A 24650-nucleotide genomic window follows, 5' to 3' on the forward strand; every position below is an offset into this window, starting at 1 on the left:
CACTAGGAGTTGGTACAGTAGAGTTGTACTCTCCATGCAAGCTATGATGCACCCCGTGAAGGGAGAAAAGGGGAAGTATAGGACTCTCTCATGTACTGTGTCTTCACTGCTTTCTCCTCTATCTCCTCTTCCCTCTTGCCACTGTGCTTTCCATCTCTTCTTCTCTTTTTTTCTCCAGTTGGTGACTCAGGGTTGTGCCCTGATGCTGTGCTAATGTTGTGTTGGTGCTGCTATGCCAGTCTTCCCACAAGCAAACATGCATCAGTCATCCCTAATCCTCTCTCTGTAGTACCCAGAGAAATAACACAGCCCTCTCCCTCTCTTATTCTCTCTCTTATTCTCTCTCTCTCTCTCTCTCTCTCTCTCTCTCTCTCTCTCTCTCTCTCTCTCTCTCTCTCTCTCTCTCTCTCTCTCTCTCTCTCTCTCTCTCTCTCTCTCTCTCTCTCTCTCTCTCTCTTACTCTCTCTCTCTCTTATTCCCTCTCTCTCTCTCTCTCTCTCTCTCTCTCTCTCTCTCTCTCTCTCTCTCTCTCTCTCTCTCTCTCTCTCTCTCTCTCTCTCTCTCTCTCTCTCTCTCTCTCTCTCCCTCCCACCCACCCTCTCTCTCTCTCCCACCCTCTCTCTCTCCCACCCTCTTTCTCTCTCTCCCACCCTCTCTCTCCCTCTCTCTCTCTCTTTCGCTCATTCTCTCGCTTTCTCCCTCTCTCTGCTTTCTCTCTCTTTCTCTCATAGACATAGACACTCTGTTTCTCCCTCACTATCTTGCTCTCTCTCTCTCTGTGTGTGTGTGTGTGTGTGTGTGTGTGTGTGTGTGTGTGTGTGTGTGTGTGTGTGTGTGTGTGTGTGTGTGTGTGTGTGTGTGTGTGTGTGTGTGTGTGTGTGTGTGTGTGTGTGTGTGTGTGTGTGTGTGTGTGTGAGAGAGAGAGAGAGAGAGGCTCCAGTGTCAGTGGGGTGAATTCATTACTGCTGTCTGAGAGTGGGAACAGTGCATGAAAAGACCTGATTAAAGGTGATGGAGGGAGACTCGGTTCCGATCTGCCTAAACGACAGCCAGGGTGTGTAGGACCCACACACTGTGGGAGACCCTTACACACAGACATAGACACACACAGTGTGTGTGTGTTTGTGTGGGGCGTCTGCGTGTCGGTTATTTTATGGAAGAAAATGCGCCTCTCGCTTTGGGTGTGCTGTGCAAGTCGCACTCTTGGGGACGAAAAGCTCTCGTAAGCAAAAAACGAGAGCGAGAGAGAGGGAGATAGAGAGAGAGGCGAAAAACAGTGAAACGCGCACTTTAATGCAGACGAATGGTCGCACGGCCCAGATACGGTCCCGGTATTAATCAACGCCACACATAAGGAAACGCTCACGGGTGGGCACTTTGAAAGAAAGACGGAGTGAGAGAGAGCGGCCACACGGAGCTTGTTAAATAATTCATTGGGACCGGACCAAATCTGTTGCCTATTATCGCGCCCCTCTAATCAGATGCTGTTTGTCGTTGCTGTACAATAACAGGCGCGTTTAGGCACTTACCAGGAGTGCCTCCGCTGCTGCTCTTCCCCTTTGCATATATCTGGATCTGGATCTGGATCAACATTAGGCTGGGAAGCCAGTCTCTTAAATCTGCACATTAGTGAAGTTGTCATTAACACAGCGAGTGGCTCTGGGAGCAAAGGCCATTAACATAACTCAGTTTATTTCTCTTTCTCTCTCGTTCTCGTTTCCCCCCCCCGGTCTGCCTCGCTCTCTCTCTCTGCTCCCCCCGGTCTGCCTCGCTCTCGCTCTCTGCTCCCCCCGATCTGCCTCGCTCTCTCTCTCTGCTCCCCCCGATCTGCCTCGCTCTCTCTCTCTGCTCCCCCCGCTCTGCCTCTCTGCTCCCCCCGGTCTGCCTCGCTCTCTCTCTCTGCTCCCCCCGGTCTGCCTCGCTCTCTCTCTCTGCTCCCCCCGGTCTGCCTCGCTCTCTCTCTCTGCTCCCCCCGATCTGCCTCGCTCTCTCTCTCTTCTCCCCCCGGTCTGCCTCGCTCTCTCTCTCTCTGCTCCCCCCGGTCTGCCTCGCTCTCTCTCTCTGCTCCCCCCGGTCTGCCTCGCTCTTTCTCTCTGCTCCCCCCGGTCTGCCTCGCTCGCTCTCTCTCTCTGCTCCCCCCGGTCTGCCTCGCTCTCTCTCTCTGCTCCCCCCGGTCTGCCTCGCTCTCTCTCTCTGCTCCCCCCGATCTTCCTCGCTCTCTCTCTCTCTGCTCCCCCGGTCTGCCTCGCTCTCTCTCTCTCTGCTCCCCCCGGTCTGCCTCGCTCTCTCTCTCTGCTCCCCCCGGTCTGCCTCGCTCTCTCTCTCTGCTCCCCCCGATCTGCCTCGCTCTCTCTCTCTGCTCCCCCCGATCTGCCTCGCTCTCTCTCTCTCTGCTCCCCCCGGTCTGCCTCGCTCTCTCTCTCTGCTCGTGTTCTCACATTTGTTCTCTGTATTTCTCTCTCTTCATTCCTCTCTCCATTTTATTCTCTCTCCCTTTTCTCTCTCATCCCTTTGGAGTATCTTTGTCTTTTTCTCTCCTCCTCCAGCACCTCTCTCTCGCTCCGTCTCTCTCCACTTCAACTCTCCTCGTGATGAGGCAGTGTACAGCTAACGCTCTCATCCTGCTCTCTCATTGAATTGCAAATAGTCCTTATGCTATGAAGTGTGTTTCCACCTGTCCACGGTTTCACAGCATGTTCGGGAGAAAAAGCACCCCGAGACGGTGCTTTGTTAGACTACACAGCTGGAGTCAAGGTATGGTTCCTCCATGGTTCAACAACTACTGTACATTCAGATCAGTAGAATGGTTTCCAGGAGCGGTGTTTGGAAGCCAAGCCCCCCCCCATAAAAGCCATATTACAACCTATGTGTTGTGAAAATTACGTTGTTTGCTCTATAACCTGTTAGTTCATATGCCTTGTGACCGTGATATATAGGCCTATAGCCGAGACAATAAGAAGACACAGTGGCAGAATAAATTCAACCACACCTTAGTTTCATCACAAAACCAGATAGCAGCATCTGTCCAGTGAAGTCCACAAAGCATATTGCATGTACAGTAACAGAGAGTTACATGACCTACAGCATGGTCAAGCAAGTTAATGTTCGGACCACTAAACAACTATTGATTTAGAACCACGGAGAGTCACCGCAAGTCGCAAAGAAAACAGGACCTGCCTCCACTATTCCAGCCCCATTTCAACATCATCTAATCACCTCTGCTTAGTCTAATACAGTGACAACTAAAAGATACCAAAAACAATTTAGTCCAATCAACGTAAGCTAAATATGATGTGGCTGTCCATGGTTCTGATTTCTGTGTGCGAGATTCCGTGTGTGTGCGTGTGTGAAAAACATGTTGACTCACCCTACTTGTAGAGAAACAAACCTCCTCATTCATGTTGACGAAACGGTCAATCACTTAAATGTTTTGTTGTCCTCGGCTACCTGGCTAAAATGCTTGCTCGCTAGCCTAACTTCCATTCATGGGTAACGTTAGCTAGTTAAACATTAGCCTTCTACGTCTAGCAACATATTGAACTTCCATCCTCTCAGGTCAGGGGTACAACAATGTAGGAATTAATGGTTGGATCATATCATTTTTGGGTCAAGAGAGGCCAGATGCTCGATGGCTTCTCTTGCCTTCAATGCTACGGGCAGCAATGTCATACCTGTTTGTACCAGACAGCATCAGATAGATGGCCTACACATAGAGAGACAGAGGGGCACTGTTTCACTCGCTCGGATGCTTTCTCCTGTGAGATACATTCAGCCTCTTGCGAATTGAAGGAAAATATATATATATATTTAAAACAGTATCTGTGAGTGACCAACATATGACGTTTCTGGCTTTTACTGTATATAAAGTCCTATTTTCTTTTTGCTTGATGTGTTTTTTGATGTCCTTTAGCTTTGAGTCAGTGACATGCAGCAGTAGCCTCTAGAGTTGCATCAGATCTGGTGTTGGATGTTATTTGGTTCCTGCTCTGTGCTCAGATGGTGACACGTCATGATGCCATACTGCGCTCAGCTCCAACATTATGTGTGTGGTGTTGAGTCAGAATGGAGCATATTACTGCTGTCCAGATGGTAAAGTATTTTGCAGCGATTAATCAAACTGAGAAAGTTTGCCTTCACAAATGAAGGATTGAAAGTTGAAATTATTTGAATCAACTCTCCTTATCATTGTTTACTTATCCCGTACAGATTTAGGATCTTAACTTGATCACCCTGTTGCAGGAGAACGTTCCTGCAATGCAGGACATTTTAAACTTGTAGTGTATTTGAGGTTTAAAAAGGCTTCTGAAGTTTGTAATTTCCACACATTTCAGACTTGATTTTCTATAATCCACATAATAATAAAAATGTCACTGACCCTGGTCCACAGGAGGCTTCTGATTGACGTGCCTGACAGACACACATCAGGAGGGAGGAAAGCAGAGGAGGGGAAGATTAGAGAGAGGAGGAGAGAGGAGGACGGAAGAGGAGAGAGGCCTGGAGTGAAGGGGAGAAGATGAGGCCAGAAGAGGGCAGGAAACGTAGGAGGCTCGACGGGGAGACAAAGAGGAGGCTCAAGTCTAGGAGGGAAGAGAGTGAAGGAGCAAGAGAGCTGATGAGAGAGAGAACAACTAAGAAAATAAAAAAGGAGATCAGAAATGGGTAGAAGATGAGTCATGGTAAAGGGAGAGAAGAGAAAATGAGTACCACTAAGAGGAGATTATTTCTGTTCTCAATTTTTATTTAACCTTTATTTAACTAGGCAAGTCAGTTAAGAACAAATTCTTATTTACAATGACTGTCTACCGGGGAACGGTCGGTTAACTGCCTTGTTCAGGGGCAGAACGACAGGTTCTTACCTTGTCAGCTCAGGGATTCAGTCCAGCAACCTCTCGGTTACTGGCCCAACGCTCTAACCATTAGGCTACCTGCTGCCTCTATCCTGGGGGGTGTGTGTGTGTGTGTGTTATGTGTGTGTTATGTGTGTGTTATGTGTGTGTGTGCATAGAAGCAGGGGGTCCTAGGACACGGAGACACCCCCGCACTATCAAAGGGTCCTGCGCCTCGACAGCTGCTCTCATTAGAGGAACAGGCACTCCGCTCTGTGAGCTTAATCACCCCCACCACGCTTCCACAGCAATTAGCCTAGCCACCGCCAGCCCCTTCACGTCCACGGTGGAACACCCTGAGCCATGCTACGTACTGTACTAACGCTAACACTGTAATATGTGCTGCTCCTTAGTCACATAGATCAATTACCTGGATGGTTTTCCAGGTCCACGTTAGTTGTATATCTGGTTGCTGGAGCTCCCAAGGCATGCTGGATCCGATAGGGAGAAAGAGGTAATATGAAAAAAGAGTGTTTGAGGAAAGGAGGGAGTGGTTGCTCTTTATTTTGGGGAATCTGTGTGAGAAGTAATTCGGTCTATTATTGGCTAAAACTCCCTGGTGGAGATACTCAAGACCCTGGTCTAATCCTTCAAGGAAGAGAGTGAGGAGAATAAAGAGAAAGGAAGGAAGCAGAGAGAAATACAGTCAGAGAGGGAGGTTGAGAGAGTTCAAGAGTTTGAGTGAGAATGACAGAATGAAAAATGGCAAGACGTCAGAATGGGGGCCGGAAAAAGCTATAGAACAACGAGCAAAACAAGGACAAAGACAAACTCATTCAAAAACAAGTAGGGACTTGACCTTTCTGTCTCTCCCTTTAAGGGTTTCCCCTAGTATTGTTTTCTCGAGCGGAGTCTCACCAAGCAACAGCCCATGGAAGCAGACACTAGCATGTCCTCTTCAAACTGAGTCCAACTGAACAAAACCCAAAGTTTGTAAGCCAGCAAGCAACAGAGTAAGGCGGCAGCCCGCCTTGCCTAAGCGATGTTTAGGGAAAACCCTGCTCCTCTATTATGAGGAAGCCAAAGTGGCGGCTTCGCCGGCTTTAGAAGATTGAACCAGATTGGTTGAATATCTGCCCTATTGTTGTGTGTTCCTTTCCATAAGTAGGGTCCAGTGTGGTATTGAAAAGCTCTTTGGTGGGCTTAGCACTCTCTCTAAACAGCTTCTGCTGGCTATTTATGCAAACAATGGAGCAAATCTGCTCCTTTGATCACTAGGCCTTGTCACTGCTCTTTGGGGGTGTATGTATGTGTGTGTGTGTGTGTGTGTGTGTGTGTGGTGCATGGGTGGGAGTTTTCTTGTCTTCTATGTGTGTGTGTGTGTGTGTGTGTGTGTGTGTGTGTGTGTGTGTGTGTGTGTGTGTGTGTGTGTGTGTGTGTGTGTGTGTGTGTGTGTGTGTGTGTGTGTGTGTGTGTGTGTGTGTGTGTGTGAAATGGTAATCAGGTCATATGTGGGTACCAAGCCAACCTATAATTTACACCCCAGGTCTCGTCTCCCGTCACCCATGTTGCACCAACACAGAAAACCCTTTATGTCTATCATGACCCCATGCTTGAAAAGATGGGCTTTCACATGCCCCTGTGTGTGTCTGTGGGAAGCCCCTGTTTGTGTGGGCTAGCTCAGCAGGCCAGCATTGGTCTCAGGGATTTGATCCCACGACTCCCATACGGAATCACTTGGGTGGAAAATCAGGCTATTTCACCTGAATGGCAAATAGTTGGAACCTTGGCTTTGGTGCGCCCCAGTTCCCTCAATCCTCTTCCTGGCTCTGGTGTGTACACGTGAACAGTCACACACAAGCATGGGCACACATCACACACACAAACATACACACCCACACACACAATAACACACAGCCACACACACACACAATAACACACAGCCACACACACAATAACACACAGCCACACACACAATAACACACAGCCACACACACAATAACACACAGCCACTCACACAATAACACACAGCCACACACACAATAACACACAGCCACTCACACAATGACACACAGCCACTCACACAATAACACACAGCCACACATACAATAACACACAGCCACTCACACAATAACACACAGCCACTCACACAACAACACACAGCCACTCACACAATAACACACAGCCACTCACACAACAACACACAGCCAGGCTCAGTAGTGCTTTTCCTCTTTCGTTGTTGTTTCTTTGTTGATCCATATGATGGTTGCTGATAAGGGATCAGAGTTTTCACACACACACACACACACACACACACACACACACACACACACACACACACACACACACACACACACACACACACACACACACACACACACACACACACACACACACCACAGAGCTCCAGTAGAGGGAGTCTCATCAGAAAGTGAAGAAATCAGACACACACAAACACACTCAGACAACCAGAGCGAGACACACACAGGCACACACAACTCAAGGCAGCTGGCACACGCAAGTCGCTAGCTGTCTAGTGTGGTGTTCTTGCAGTCTATGAGATGCTCAGGGTCAGGGAGTTTGCCTCCCCTTTCTGTCCCTGTCCACCAGTGCCTGACCAGAACACACACACACACACACACACACACACACACACACACACACACACACACACACACACACACACACACACACACACACACACACACACACACACACACACACACACACACACACACACACACACACACACACACATTGTGTTCTTTTCAACCCCATGTCACCTGAGGTGTTTGTGTTTGCCCATCAGCGCTACATCTGTGTAAGTGTGTGTGTGTTTGTTTGCAGTAACACCTCTTTGTGTGTGTGTGTGTATGTACAGCACTGTATGTGTATCGGTCTGTCTGTCACCCATGGTTGGTGTAGATGTCAGGTGATTGAAGACAGTAGGCAGCTGTGGCAGATCCAAATCCTATAGGCAGGTCTGGGTTCAGCTGTTCACACCCTCCTGCTGACGTTGACATTGACACAGTGAGATAATCAACTGAAATTGGACCTGTGAATGCCTACATGAAATGTGATTGTGTTGCTCACTTAAAGTTATATGGCTGATTCTATTAAATACAACATAACCCCTCGACAAGCAGACACACACACACACGCCTCGCCTCACTAAACACACTTCCACAATTGTCAGTTTCTACAGAGAAATATCTTGACATAACACATCAATAACGAATGAGTTGCCACATAAAAAATGTACTGTTTTATTTTTTTATGTCTCTGACAAAAGTCCTCAGATATTCATAATTTAACCAACAGTTTCCATGTTTTAGATCACAATGTATTTTCTTTCACAGCTTGTGAGAGTCTGCATGTGTCGGTTTTTCAGTAGATGTAAAAGTTGAATTATTGAGGTATGGTGGTAAGGGTAGAGAGCGATTTAAGACATAAAAGAAAGAATGAGTGTTAGATGAGTGAAAACCTTCTGAGAGCTACCCCTCTGTCGTTGTTCTCTCTTGACCTCTGTTTCTCTTTCTCTCTCTCTCCTGTCTCTCTCTCTCTCTCTCTGTCTGTCTCTCTCTCTGTCTCTCTGTCTTTCTCTCTCTCTCCCACACACTCTCTCTTTCTCTTTGTCTCTCTGTCTTTCTCTCTCTCTCGCTGTCTCTCTGTCTCTGTCTCTCTCTTACTCTCTCTCTCCCACACACACACTCTCAGACATTCTCTCTCTCTGTCTCTCTCTTAGATTTTCTCTCTCTCTGAGGTGACTTTGAAATACTTTTGATAAAATACAGTTTGGAATACTGAGCCTTGCGTTGCTTTATCCACTCTTTCATGTTCTCTCCTTTCTTCTCTCATTTTATCTCTGGGCGTAACTCTCGCAGAAGTAGTCTCACCATCACAAACTTCTCTTATGGCGGTTGAGATTACAGCAGCTGTACCTCATACACTCAACCACACAAACTAAAGGAGAATGAATTCAACTGTAAAATCCTCATGACTAGAAGTCTGACAGCATTGAAAAGTTCCCCAAGGACATTTAATAACTATAGTCACTGCCCTTCCACTGGCAGGGACTTCATGTGAATGTATACTGTATGTGAGTGTTTAGGGGGGATTTGGTTGGCAAGACGAGTGGATTTGCCTCTGAATAGAAGTAGTAGTTTGTGTGTGTGTGTGTGTGTGTGTGTGTGTGTGTGTGTGTGTGTGTGTGTGTGTGTGTGTGTGTGTGTGTGTGTGTGTGTGTGTGTGTGTGTGTGTGTGTGTGTGTGTGTGTGCGTGTGCATGCGCACAAGCCACGATTGTATCATCATACCACTGCTCCACAGACAGGCTTTGGCCTTTGACCCAATTTCCCATGATGGCCTTCTCCAATCCTCCCTCGCAGACCCCCGCTCACACAGCATCGAGATTGGGGATCAGATAAATAAATCCAACTGTTTTCCACTCTGCCATCAAAGACAGAGAGCTTGGTTTTCACTCCGGCTTTGGATCCAGCCTCTCCACTCCTCTGGAGCGATTGATTCCATTCCTAGGAGTTATTGGGAAAATCAAACCCCTGGATCTGGCTTATCCACCCAGATTCTGTCTTCTACCGCGCCGACGCCAGCCGCATATAGAGTTGGGAGAGTTCAGACGATCCCAGTGTCGTTGGTGGGGGGAAGCAATCTATACTCCGCAGTGAGGATGAGCAGTGCTTACTAGGAAGACTACGAGCACAGTGAGTGTGCTGAAGCAAATGACCCCCTGTGACACTGTACATTTCCCTACTTGCTAATGAATACTGGATATGAGAAAAGAGAATGTACCGTATCGACCTGTGGGGAAATAAGAGATAGAGATTATAAGATGGTTAGTTGATGTAAACAGTTGGTGTAGAGGCGTCTTGTTTGATTGCTCTTATGTTCCCCGCCACATGGTGCCATCTGGTGAGGAGTCATAGCTGTGGCTGACTCAGTGGGCCAGTGATGCCGGTGGGAGGGAGACAACATGCCCACCGAGTCAACCACCAACCGCACCAGAGTTATGCAGAAAATCAACTCCGAGAGGAGGCCATTTTAGACTATGGAGACCAGAGGAGGCTGGTGGGAGGAGCTATAGGAGGATGGGCTCATTGTAATGGCTGGAATGGAATCATGGAATGGTATCAAAAGCATAGAACATATGAAAACCACATATTTGAGTCTGATCCATTCCAGCCATTACAATGAGCCCGTCCTCCTATAGCTCCTCCCACCAGCCTCCACTGACGGAGACACACCCCATGTAGAAGCAGACTGAGGCTCTTGTTGTTGATAACTCACCTTGAGAGGTCACACACATACTCTGCGTTCACCTCACAGTAAGGTGAGTGTATTTTGACGGTGGTCTGGGTGGAGTGGAGAACGTTATTAGTGTAGCTAGGAGGTTACTAAAACCCCATTATAACCCCTGTTCCTCCCCTAACCCTCCATTCCCCATGCACACCCGACCACAGAATGGCTCTAATTGAGTTTCCGTGATGTGTCGACTGTGAGGACTTGCTCGCTCACTTACTCACGGGCGACCAGGGACCTCGAGTGGTGAAATACTACATTTGTGGTCAGGCAAGGAGGGGGCAGCCCCCTGTGGGCCTCTCATTCCAGAGAGACAGGCATGACACGGGTGGCTATTGGTTGTGGTAGTTAGTTAGGATCTAATGTGTTCACGAGGTGCTGGGAGACCAGAGTCCAGGAGGAGTAAGAGAGAGGGTGGGGTCATGTGATGGAACGTTGTCACTCCACAGGACATGCAGGGACATACATGAGCAGCTATGTCTCCTCTGCAGTTGATTGTCTGTGTGTGGATGAGTGTGTAGTGGGGAGGGCTCCATCCACACACAGCCTCAGGGCTTATCAGAAAACACACACACACCCCCCCCACACACACACACACACACACACACACTGCACAGTTCTGTCTGTGGCTGAAATGTATTCATTTTCCCCTCATGTTTCTCAATGCCTGTTTGTTTGTGGCTTTGTCAGGGGAGAAAATAGAATAACTTATTCCTGCTGTCTGTCTCTTGTATTTCATGGAGTATTGCATTTACATGCATTTACATCATCAGATTGGTTGCTTAGCTGTTAAACCAGTTGAGCGTTTGGAATATCATTAGGTTTGGGCAGTAAAAGTCAACCAAGGGTGAAATGTGGAGAAATGAGAGGAGGATTTGAGAAATGAGGGGAGTGATGGTAGCAGTACAGTAGGGCTGTCCTATTACTCTGTCCACTTTAGGTACCAGAAATACCAGGGGACGTCCACAGTGAGATCAGGCTGTCTGTGTTAAGTGAACACAGGGGAGTGAATATAATGATTTCCCTTTTCCATCCATTCTCCCCTTTCTATGTTGTTATCTCTCATCTCTCTTGACTTCTATCTTCTCATCCCTCCCTCCCTCCCTCCCTCCCTCCCTCCCTCCCTCCCTCCCTCCCTCCCTCCCTCCCTCCTCCTCTCTTTCTGCCCCACCCATCAGGTTTTTAAAAAATGGTGTGTGCATGCAGGGGGGAAAGTGGGCCAGTCTAGAAGATCATTAATTAGGATGCATAACGCCTCAGTCCGCTGGATTCCAGGGAGCAGATGGGGAGCAGGGTTCCCAGCTCCTACAACAGAGGGGGTTTGTCCCTCAATGACTCTCCTCCCTCATAATATTCCTCTCAGTAGCTACCCAATGGCCACTATACCCCACCTTTTTGAAGATTTGGTGACAGTCTCTTTTGATGGTCTAATATTGACACAGCCAATGATCCACTAACTAGCTGTAATATAAGTATAGAGGATGTTGCAAGTTGCTCTGTGGTTTCTCTCACACGTTGAGCATCTCTCCCTCTCTCTCTCTCTCTCTCTCTCTCTCTCTCTCTCTCTTTTCCCTCTGTCCCTCAATTTTTTTTATCTCTCTCTCTCTCTCTCTCTCTCTCTCTCTCTCTCCTCCTTACACTGGTCTCCTCTTAAAGAATTTCACTGTGCATCACATGGTTTTAGAGGAGACAAAAGCTCTTGATTTGAAACGTAATTATGCATGTCATTAAAACAAAAGTGAGATCCACATCATTGAGTAGTTAATCGTGCATGAAAGGGAGACTCTTTTTAGATTCTGACACACACACACACACGCACACACACACACGCACGCACGCACGCACACACACACACACACACACACACATACACACACACACACACAGTGTCAAATCCCTGCCAGGCCAGCAAGGACAGGCAATTACGTGAGATGCCTGCATGCGTGTGTGTTCAAATGTCACAAAGACTTAACTTGCTGCCACGGAGACTGGACTCATGGGAACACCTGCGCTCTGTGAGTCACCAAGGCGACACATCCCACGCTGTCATTCACACAAACACACACACACCTATGTGACCTCCCCAGGGGCGTTGTGGGAGTACAAATCTGTGTGTATGTACCAAACAGTGTGTATGTGTGTGTAATCCTAGCTCAGCTGCATGACTCTTACCCTCTGTATTGTACCTCAGGTGGTCTCAGGTAACAGTGGTACCGCTGATCTCCCTCCAGTCCTCTCACAGGTGTGTGTTCTAGCGGCATCACGCCACCAGACACCACACACCATCTCTGTCAGGTCAGAGAGGGATCACTAGGGTCCAAGAGGGGCCAAGAGGGTCCTGGGGGCTTGGGGAAATGGGATGGGTGTCCCCTCTCTCTATCACCCTCTTTATTTAATGTAATGGTTAAAGGACAACTAGCCCCTCCCTTACGTTGGGTCTTCATGGAGATCTGAAAGAATCTTCCCCATTCCGTCATTACTTCTCCTTCAGTTGAAGCCTCATATCATTTTGGTCGGCTGTTATTGGACAACACTGTCAATGTACTGACACAAATTGTGCCCCACTCAAATGTGTCCTCTTCATCTGATGTCAGACACATAAAGACCACTTGAATGCAATCTCATTCTCGCTCCGTCAATACTGGCCTCTTTTGCACGACTACATCTCTAATTCACTGTGTATCAAATCAGGGGGAAGAAGACAAACACAATTTTCCCCTTTTATTCCCGGATTTGCATAACAATCCGTGACATCGTTCAAATTAATATTCAAATGAGGAGACAGCTTTGGGTGGACTCAGACGAGTGTCACTGGGCTATTAATACGGCGGGTGTGTATCATATCTGGGGCGATTTTGCCTGGTTACCATCGGATCTTACGAGGATTAGAAAGGCGGTAACAGACACGTGTGGAGCTTTGCCCGCTTTGTCGACTGATCCACTCTCACAGAACACTGACGAGGTGGATCTGTTGGCTGCCTTTTAGTTCTGCTAGTTTGGTGGAGAAAAGAGGGAAGAGAAGGAGAGAGAGAGACATGGATGGCCCTGGTGACAGATGAAGCAGAGAGAGAGAGAGAGAGAGAGAGAGAGAGAGAGAGAGAGAGAGAGAGAGAGAGAGAGAGAGAGAGAGAGAGAGAGAGAGAGAGAGAGAGATCTGTGGTGGATGTACGTACTGTAAGAGATTCATCTCTCCTCTGTGAGCAGTTTATGTACAGGTAGTGATCATTCCCATGGTCATGACACTGACACTCTTGTGTTCAACTCTCCTATATCTCTCCTCATCCCTTGCTTTTTGACCCCCAGGCACGGTTTAATGGTTAAAGCCCACTGAGCCAACCCTAAGTCGGCCATTTGTATGCATTTATGTATATATATGCGTGTGTTTGGCATGTACTTAGTGTGTGCTCAGTTGCGTGGACCAAGGATCAAGACACCGCTATCATTATGAAGAGTCATTAATGGCTGTGGAGGAATTCATACATAGCCAACTGCTGTATAAGCCTAACAGCGCCAAACAAAACAACCACGTCCATCCACTGAATTACAAAATAGCAATACAGGAATCTAGAGCCTTGTGCTGAAAAGACCTGTCAAGAAGGCTTCCACCCTCCCCTGTGTCTTCCTCCCCTCTTCCTCTTTTCTTCTCCCTCTCGTTTTACCCGCCGCTTCCCTGCGTCCCTCAGATGTGAAGTTCCCTCTTATTTGCTGTTGTCTCTCCTTCGCGCCAGACATTGCAAACAACACGAAGCACAAGTCTGCAGACAAAACAAAACTCTCCCAAAACCAGACGACAAGCAGCAACAACACACAGCGTCTGTTTGCCTGGAGTCCCCTTCTCTGATTCTTTTCTGAACTTCTGAATGCCTTCTGAGAGCACTTGCTTGCTTTCTGCCCTTCCCCACCTCTTTCCTCTCTCCCTATTTCTCCCCTTTTCTCTCTCTCTCTCTCTCCCTCTCTGTGTGCTATCAGACAGTGTGTTTTGTAGGAAACATGCTCGTGTGAAGAGCGATAGAAAGAGAGGGTGATGGGTTTGTAAAGAAAATGTCATTCTTTTCACTGACTGCTAAGGCCTCGGGGGAAGCGACAGTCTCAGACAGCAGATAGCTGCTAGCGAGGAAACAGACGAGGGAGGGAGAGCCTCAGCCTGGGATGGAAACAGGGAACCTATCAGCCTTGTTGCATCTGGCCATTTGTCTCCACCCAGAGAATGGGTCCAGCGTCATCCAAGAGCTGTGGCTGCCGTCAGGGGGGGAAGTGACACCAGTGGATTGTTGAGAAATTGATTTTGAGAGGCAAATAAGATTAAGGAGATTGTGCCAGGGATCGCAAACACTTTGAAAGGGACAGATGGATGGATGTGTTTGGAAAAGTCAATGCCCAATGGTGGGAAGTGGCACAGACATGGTTTGTTTTTGGCTAAAAGGAGGACTCAGATCCAATGACATCATAATCAAAGGATTAGGAGCTTCAGCAGACACTAGTCCTCCACTTTCCCAGAATGCACTTAGTAGTGATTCCACGTCCCCCTGACTGTACCAACTGGTATCTCTAACGTTTGACCCTGACCCTTAATCTCTTTATCTTTTCTGTGTCTGTAGGTGATGAGTGGTACCTCTGCAGGCTGAGCCTGAGTGTGCCCACCCTGGCAGACCTGCAGTGGGGCATGTTCCCTCAGCCCTACCTGGGTGCAGTGGGACCTGACGCCGCACCAGGCTCTGTGGTCTACCGCCTCACCGCCCGCCAACGAGACGGCACAATAGGAAACGCCCACTTCCTGCTACTGGACGGTGAGTGAAATGTCGATCAACATTGTGATTGAATTGATACAACGTTTAAATAGTGTCCATTTTACATTACATTTGATTAGATTAGGTAGCTGAACTCTGATGAGATAAAAGCATTTAATGAAAGGATGACATGCAAGTGTTCTATTTTTAGGGTACTAGGTGTTGGACATCCCTAAGACAGCGATAATGTACAATAAATTATAACAAAGAAAAAATAAAATAGATATAGATTGAATAAAATACAAAAATTAAATAATGAAAAATCCAAAAGAAGTGAGTGACAGGAACAATGCAGCTGTGATTAGCTACATGTCCCTGGTTACCAGCAGCTTTGTTCCTCCTATTCCTCTCTCTCTTCCTCCTCCTCTTCTCTCTCTTTCTCTTCCTCCTCCTATTCCTCTCTCTCTTCCTCCTCCTCCTCTTCTCTCTTCCTCCTCTTCTCTCTCTCTCTCTCTCTTCCTCCTCCTCCCCCTCTTCTTTTTATTTCTCTTCCTCCTCCTCCTCTTCTCTCTCTCTCTCTTCCTCCTCTTCCTCCTCCTCCTCTTCTCTCTCTCTCTCTTCCTCCTCCTCCTCTTCTCTCTCTTTCTCTTTTGTTGATGCTGCTGCCCAGGGGGACATGGATGAAGATGACCCTGTCATCCTGTTCTCCTCAGAGAAAGATCAGAGGCTGGATGTTAACCCGATAACACACATACACCGCACACACACACACCGCACACACACAGCCCCAGCTGGCAGAAGGGTCCTCTACCCCCATCTCTATACACAAATAAACACACACACCAGCCCCCCAGCCCAAGAAATCAGCAATGTCTTAGGGATGTCCATTTCTGCACAGCTGTCTCCGCTACATGATATCACTCACATGATTGTCTATAAGGCCCCGGGGCAAGCTGTGTGTTGAGGTGTGAAAACACAGAACAACTTTAATTTGGGGGTCAACTATCCCTTCAAGAAAACCTTTGAGTCACTTGGAAGAACCATGTGTGTCTGTGTGTTTATACGTGTTGTTTATATCCCGTAACTAGGTGGCGAGGATTCGTTTGAGGTGGACCGTAGCTCTGGGGAGGTCAGGACCACCGGCCGACCCCTGACCCCCAGCAGGGAGTACATGCTGAGGGTGCAGGTGGTTGACACGCAGGGCAGGAAGGGTCCCCCTGCAACAGTGGCTATTCTGGCAGGGTTCCGCCCCCCACAGTTCACCAACGCCTCCTACACCCTGACTGTCCCAGAGAACACGCCCGTGGGCCAAGCGTGAGTACACCCTGGGTTTGGAGAGATTGGAATGGGCTAATCCCAATTACCCATATTATGGACTACTTTTGACCAGAGCCACCTAGTGCACTATATGGGGAATAGGCTGTGATTGGAGATTACTAGGAAGGTGAATGAACTAGGGTTTTACAGGTGACATTGGACAGGAATAACTGCTGGATGTGGGTCAGGAATAGGATGAGGGAAAGGATGAGGGAAAGGACAGGGTGCACCATGCATTTCACAATGAGGGAGGAGGGGTAAGTGCATCAGTGAACCAATGAATGCGTGTGTTCTGCATATGTCTGTGTACATGTATTTTTGCTTGTGTATTGTGCTTGTTATGTGGGTGTGTGTGTGAGTGTTTGTGTGTGTGTGTTTTTGTGTGTGTGTGCCGCCTCTGCTGCTCATTAGAGGGGAAGCCAAAGGATTGTGTGAACGTGGATGATTCCTCTGCATTATGTGTCATGTGTTGGGAGGGGGGGTTATGAAGGTGGGGGTGAAGGAGGGACGCAGATGCATCATTTTGTCCCGGCGCTCAGAATATGAAAGTGTGGCTAATTCAAATATGTATTAAAATAAATTTTAGGATAAACATGAAGGGCAAAGTGTGTGTCTGAACCTGCCTCCTCAGGCCTCTGGTGACTGGAGCACAATGTATTCATCTCCTGCCCACCCTCTACACTGTGTGTGTGTGTGTCGGTGCATGAGCGTGCATGTGCCTATTTGCGTGGGTGTGGTAGGTGCAAGTGTGTGTGTCTTAATCCAGAAAACCACAAAATAAAGATGCTATGAATGAGAGTGATGATATCAGACTGAAGATGGATAATTTCTTGCTCCCTGGAGATCTATTTCATTCGTGAATGTGTCTCCTTATGACATCACATCCTGTCTAATGCGTCTCCCGATGACATCACTTCCTGTATACTGTATCTCCTTATGACATCCTGTTCCTGTTTCCCCCTGCAGTGTGGCGATGGTGGGGGCCATCTCCTTCCAGAGGAAGACTCTGTCCTACATGCTGCTGGTGAACCCTGGCAACCTGTTCAGTGTCAACCAGGAGAGTGGAGCTGTCAGCCTCACCCGGACAGTGGACTTTGAGAGTGGACACACACTCCACACACTGCAAGTCAGGGCCTCTGAGCCAGACACAGGCCTCAGCGGTGTGGCAGAGGTACACACACGCAACTATACACACACATACACACATGCACGCATACACACACACACACACACGCACGCACGCACGCACGCACGCACGCACGCACGCACGCACGCACGCACGCACGCACGCACGCACACACACACACACACACACACACACACACACACACACACACACACACACACACACACACACACACATACACACATACACACACACACACATAAACAGTACACACTCACCTCTATACACACCTGCTCCTACCCAGATGGCTGGCTTATACACACAAATGGCATCCTCACGAATCCACCAGTTCCCCTTAGGCCCGCTCCAGTCAGCTTGGCTAATTCACTCGAATGAGCTGTGCATGTGGCTCTGAAGGTGTGTGTGTGCCTGCGTGTGTGTGTATGTGTGTACTTTCCGTTGGAGTAGAATTGATGGGGAATAGACCCATTTGAGGAAACATCAACTATAGCCCTGGTCAACTGCAGTAGAGAACGTCCAACCTGCCCCACTATGCTGCTCCCCAGCCGTGGTCACATAATGGAGAACAACAGTATGGAGAGTCAGCCGTGGTCACATAATGGAGAACAACAGTATGGAGAGCCAGCCATGGTCACATAATGGAGAACAACAGTGTGGAGAGTCAGCCGTGGTCACATAATGGAGAACAACAGTATGGAGAGCCAGCCGTGGTCACATAATGGAGAACAACAGTATGGAGAGTCAGCCGTGGTCACATAATGGAGAACAACAGTATGGAGAGCCAGCCATGGTCACATAATGGAGAACAACAGTATGGAGAGCCAGCCGTGGTCACATAATGGAGAACAACAGTGTGGAGAGCCAGCCGTGGTCACATAATGGAGAACAACAGTATGGAGAGTCAGCCATGGTCACATAATGGAGAACAACAGTGTGGAGAGCCAGCCGTGGTCACATAATGGAGAACAACAGTATGGAGAGCCAGCCGTGGTCACATAATGGAGAACAACAGTGTGGAGAGTCAGCCATGGTCACATAATGGAGAACAACAGTATGGAGAGTCAGCCGTGGTCACATAATGGAGAACAACAGTGTGGAGAGCCAGCCGTGGTCACATAATGGAGAACAACAGTGTGGAGAGCCATCCGTGGTCACATAATGGAGAACAACAGTGTGGAGAGCCAGCCGTGGTCACATAATGGAGAACAACAGTGTGGAGAGTCAGCCATGGTCACATAATGGAGAACAACAGTGTGGAGAGTCAGCCATGGTCACATAATGGAGAACAACAGTATGGAGAGCCAGCCGTGGTCACATAATGGAGAACAACAGTGTGGAGAGCCAGCCGTGGTCACATAATGGAGAACAACAGTATGGAGAGTCAGCCGTGGTCACATAATGGAGAACAACAGTGTGGAGAGCCAGCCGTGGTCACATAATGGAGAACAACAGTATGGAGAGTCAGCCGTGGTCACATAATGGAGAACAACAGTGTGGAGAGTCAGCCATGGTCACATAATGGAGAACAACAGTATGGAGAGTCAGCCGTGGTCACATAATGGAGAACAACAGTGTGGAGAGTCAGCCATGGTCACATAATGGAGAACAACAGTATGGAGAGTCAGCCGTGGTCACATAATGGAGAACAACAGTATCAAATCAAAATCAAATCAAATCAAATTTATTAGTCACATACACATGGTTAGCAGATGTTAATGCGAGTGTAGCGAAATGCTTGTGCTTCTAGTTCCGACAATGCAGTAATAACCAACAGTAATCTAACCTAACAATTCCACAACTACTACCTTACACACACACACAAGTGTAAAGGGATAAAGAATATGTACATAAAGATATATGAATGAGTGGTGGTACAGAACGGCATGGCAGATGCAGTAGATGGTATAGAGTACGGTATATACATATGAGATGAGTACTGTAGGGTATGTAAACATAAAGTGGCATAGCTTAAAGTGGCTAGTGGTACATGTATTACATAAAGATGGCAAGATGCAGTAGATGATATAGAGTACAGTATATACATATGAGATGGGTAATGTAGGGTATGTAAACATTGTATTAAGTGGCATTGTTTAAAGTGGCTAGTGGTACATTTTTACATAATTTCCATCAATTCTCATTTTTAAAGTGGCTGGAGTTGAGTCAGTATGTTGGCAGCGGCCGCTAAATGTTAGTGGTGGCTGTTTAACAGTCTGATGGCCTTGAGATAGAAGCTGTTTTTCAGTCTCTCGGTCCCTGCTTTGATGCACCTGTACTGACCTCGCCTTCTGGATGATAGCGGGGTGAACAGGCAGTGGCTTGGGTGGTTGTTGTCCTTGATGATCTTTATGGCCTTCCTGTGACATCGGGTGGTGTAGGTGTCCTGGAGGGCAGGTAGTTTGCCCCTGGTGATGCGTTCTGCAGACCTCACTACCCTCTGGAGAGCCTTACGGTTGTGGGCGGAGCAGTTGCCGTACCAGGCGGTGATACAGCCCGACAGGATGCTCTCGATTGTGCATCTGTAGAAGTTTGTGAGTGCTTTTGGTGACAAGCCGAATTTCTTCAGCCTCCTGAGGTTGAAGAGGCGCTGCTGCGCCTTCTTCACAACGCTGTCTGTGTGGGTGGACCAATTCAGTTTGTCCGTGATGTGTACACCGAGGAACTTAAAACTTTCCACCTTCTCCACTACTGACCCGTCGATGTGGATAGGGGGGTGCTCCCTCTGCTGTTTCCTGAAGTCCACAATCATCTCCTTTGTTTTGTTGACGTTGAGTGTGAGGTTATTTTCCTGACACCACACTCCGAGGGCCCTCACCTCCTCCCTGTAGGCCGTCTCGTCGTTGTTGGTAATCAAGCCTACCACTGTAGTGTCATCCGCAAACTTGATGATTGAGTTGGAGGCGTGCATGGCCACGCAGTCGTGGGTGAACAGGGAGTACAGGAGAGGGCTCAGAACGCACCCTTGTGGGGCCCCAGTGTTGAGGATCAGCGGGGTGGAGATGTTGTTACCTACCCTCACCACCTGGGGGCGGCCCGTCAGGAAGTCCAGGACCCAGTTGCACAGGGCGGGGTCGAGACCCAGGGTCTCGAGCTTGATGACGAGTTTGGAGGGTACTATGGTGTTAAATGCTGAGCTGTAATCGATGAACAGCATTCTCACATGGGTATTCCTCTTGTCCAGATGGGTTAGGGCAGTGTGCAGTGTGGTTGCGATTGCGTCGTCTGTGGACCTATTGGGTCGGTAAGCAAATTGGAGTGGGTCTAGGGTGTCCGGTAGGGTGGAGGTGATATGGTCCTTGACTAGTCTCTCAAAGCACTTCATGATGACGGAAGTGAGTGCTACGGGGCGGTAGTCGTTTAGCTCAGTTACCTTAGCTTTCTTGGGAACAGGAACAATGGTGGCCCTCTTGAAGCATGTGGGAACAGCAGACTGGGATAAGGATTGATTGAATATGTCCGTAAACACACCAGCCAGCTGGTCTGCGCATGCTCTGAGGACGCGGCTGGGAATGCCGTCTGGGCCTGCAGCCTTGCGAGGGTTAACACGTTTAAATGTTTTACTCACCTCGGCTGCAGTGAAGGAGAGCCCGCAGGTTTTGGTAGGGGGCCGTGTCAGTGGCACTGTATTGTCCTCAAAGCGGGCAAAAAAGTTGTTTAGCCTGTCTGGGAGCAAGACATCCTGGTCCGCGACGGGGCTGGTTTTCTTTTTGTAGTCCGTGATTGACTGTAGACCCTGCCACATACCTCTTGTGTCTGAGCTGTTGAATTGCGACTCGATTTTGTCTCTGTACTGAGACTTAGCCTGTTTGATTGCCTTGCGGAGAGAATAGCTACACTGTTTGTATTCGGTCATGCTTCCGGTCACCTTGCCCTGGTTAAAAGCAGTGGTTCGCGCTTTCAGTTTCACGCGAATGCTGCCGTCAATCCACGGTTTCTGGTTTGGGAATGTTTTTATCGTTGCTGTGGGTACGACATCGTCAATGCACTTCCTAATGAACTCGCTCACCGAATCAGCATATTCGTCAATATTGTTGTTGGACGCGATGCGGAACATATTCCAATCCGCGTGATCGAAGCAGTCTTGAAGCGTGGATTCAGATTGGTCGGACCAGCGTTGAACAGACCTGAGCGCGGGAGCTTGTTGTTTGAGTTTCTGTTTGTAGGCTGGAATCAACAAAATGGAGTCGTGGTCAGCTTTTCCGAAAGGGGGGCGGGGGAGGGCCTTATAAGCGTCGCGGAAATTAGTATAACAATGGTCTAGGGTTTTTCCAGCCCTGGTAGCACAATCGATATGCTGATAGAATTTAGGGAGTTTTGTTTTTAGATTAGCCTTGTTAAAATCCCCAGCTACGATGAATGCAGCCTCAGGGTGTGTGGTTTCCAGTTTACAAAGAGTCAGATAAAGTTCGTTCAGGGCCATCGATGTGTCTGCTTGGGGGGGAATATATACGGCTGTGATTATGATTGAAGAGAATTCCCTTGGTAGATAATGCGGTCGACATTTGATTGTGAGGAGTTCTAGATCAGGTGAACAGAATGACTTGAGTTCCTGTGTGTTGTTATGATGATCACACCACTTCTCGTTAATCATAAGGCATACCCCCCCGCCCCTCTTCTTACCGGAAAGATGTTTGTTTCTGTCGGCGCGATGCATGAAGAAACCAGCTGGCTGCACCGACTCCGTTAGCGTCCCTTGAGTTAGCCATGTTTCCGTGAAGCAGAGCACGTTGCAATCCCTGATGTCTCTCTGGAATGCTACCCGTGCTCGGATTTCATCAACCTTATTGTCAAGAGACTGGACATTGGCGAGTAGTATGCTAGGGAGTGGAGCGCGATGTGCCCGTCTCCGAAGCCTGACCACGAGACCGCCTCGTTTGCCCCTTTTTCGGCGTCGCACAGGGTCGCCGGCTGGGATCAGATCCATTGTATTGGGTGGAAGGCAAAACACTGGATCCGTTTCGGGAAAGTCATATTCCTGGTAGGAACGATGATGAGTTGACGTTAATCGTATATTCAGTAGTTCCTCCCGACTGTATGTAATGAAACCTAAGATTACCTGGGGTACCGATGTAAGAAATAACACGTAAAAAAACAAAATACTGCATATTTTCCAAGGAACGCGAAGCGAGGCGGCCATCTCTTTTCGGCGCAGTCAATTAGCTTTAATTTTCAAACTTATCAGTATGGAGAGTCAGCCGTGGTCACATAATGGAGAACAACAGTATGGAGAGCCAGCCGTGGTCACATAATGGAGAACAACAGTATGGAGAGCCAGCCGTGGTCACATAATGGAGAACAACAGTATGGAGAGCCAGCCGTGGTCACATAATGGAGAACAACAGTATGGAGAGTCAGCCATGGTCACATAATGGAGAACAACAGTATGGAGAGTCAGCCGTGGTCACATAATGGAGAACAACAGTGTGGAGAGCCAGCCGTGGTCACATAATGGAGAACAACAGTATGGAGAGTCAGCCGTGGTCACATAATGGAGAACAACAGTATGGAGAGCCAGCCGTGGTCACATAATGGAGAACAACAGTACGGAGAGTCAGCCATGGTCACATAATGGAGAACAACAGTATGGAGAGTCAGCCGTGGTCACATAATGGAGAACAACAGTATGGAGAGTCAGCCGTGGTCACATAATGGAGAACAACAGTATGGAGAGTCAGCCGTGGTCACATAATGGAGAACAACAGTATGGAGAGTCAGCCGTTGTCACATAATGGAGAACAACAGTATGGAGAGTCAGCCGTGGTCACATAATGGAGAACAACAGTATGGAGAGCCAGCCAGTGTAGCATGGTGATTCTGTTCAGGTGATTGGACTGTGGCCTCAGTGGCGAGTTTGGAAATAGAAATAGCTTCAGTGCAGATACAGTGAAGACTATGGAGATTCTGGGTAAAAAGACAGAGAGACAATTGTTGTTTTTATTTATTCAGAAGGTTGTTTATCTTTGCTATCCTATTATGTGAAGATAATCATCTCAGGCTTTACAATTAACATCATATTGTATGACGTCTCCCTCAGATTTAAAAAGAACCTTTTACCTAAATGAGAACAGGTGTGTCCTAACCCCTTGTTTGGCTTCAGTTTCCATTCCCACAAGGGCAGTTGAGGTAAGCTGTTGTGAAACTGGCGTATTGGAATCCCCCGGGGCGGCCATCTTTGTTTGTCAGATGCTCACATCCACTGATTGAGTTGTTTAGATGGACTTGGCAACCAGGCAGGACCCTGTGGCCAACGTGTGCCTGGCAACCATGCAGGACACTGTGGCCAACGTGTGCCTGGCAACCAGGCAGGACACTGTGGCCAACGTGTGCCTGGCAACCAGACAGGACACTGTGGCCAACGTGTGCCGGACACAGAGGAACGCTTTGGCACCACAAACACACACACACAAACAAACATGTACAACGTGAGTAGACAAACACAGAAACTCTTGCATGTACACACACATGCATTAAACACAGATGTAACAGTGCACACGTACAGACACAACACACACCAACATAAACAGGCTCCGCAATCTGGCAATAAGCTGGGCACCAGTCACGGTCACCTTCCTCTGTCCAAAACTCACCCCGTCTGTGGTCAAGACCTCAATCCGTTTGCTCTCTCTCCCTCTCTTTATGTCTTTCCTCTCACTCTGTCTCTCTCTGCCTCTGTTTCTCTCTCTCTCTGCTATCATTAATACAAGCCCATTGGGTAGGAGTATGAAGAGGAGAAGGCATCCCATAGAGTTCCATGTCTCTTTCCCTCTCTCTCCTCCCCATCTCTCTCCGCTCCCAGCTTCTCCTCCTAATCTTCCTTAAGCACTTGTACTAGCTCTTAGTATCACTAATACTCTCACTTTCTGCCACGCACACAGACGCACACACAACACACACACAAACACACACACATACACAGTACGGCAGCAGTATGAGACCAGGCTCCTGTTGGACCAGGCTCACGGTGTGTGGCGGCTCTCCAAGAGGGTCTTAACAGACAGGGTGTTTTTCTAACAGGGATTGGGATTCCCAGGGAGTGTTGGTGATTAGGTATGAGTGAGAGGGGGATCCAGTCTGCCGGGTTTGGAGGAGTGGAGAGAGGGAGGGCTTCATAGTGTTACCCACAGGATAGAACGTAGAAATAGTGGCAAGAATGGACAGCTCTCTGTTTTAAATCAGTCTGATTGAATTGATGCACTAGGGGAAGAGTCAGACATTTTGTGTCAGTGTATCGATGCCAAGCATAACCTTATTGTTTGGAGTTTGGAGTTGTTGTTGTCTTTGGAGCGAATCCTAACTTCCACATAAGTCGAATTTTCAC

The 24650-nt window shown here is 48.2% G+C and overlaps 1 protein-coding gene across 1 annotated transcript in view; it reads left to right on the forward strand.

Moving 5' to 3' along the window:
- LOC139573668 (neural-cadherin-like) overlaps positions 1-24650 on the forward strand; it is a 108468-nt gene that overhangs the window by 30301 nt on the left and 53517 nt on the right. Inside the window, exons 2-4 of the mRNA XM_071397396.1 lie at positions 14740-14928; positions 15957-16182; positions 17152-17356. Coding sequence (XP_071253497.1) covers positions 14740-14928; positions 15957-16182; positions 17152-17356 — 620 coding nt within the window. The remainder of the gene's footprint in view (positions 1-14739; positions 14929-15956; positions 16183-17151; positions 17357-24650) is intronic.

This window comes from Salvelinus alpinus, chromosome 4, assembly GCF_045679555.1.
Source record: "Salvelinus alpinus chromosome 4, SLU_Salpinus.1, whole genome shotgun sequence".
NCBI classification, from domain to species: domain Eukaryota; kingdom Metazoa; phylum Chordata; class Actinopteri; order Salmoniformes; family Salmonidae; genus Salvelinus; species Salvelinus alpinus.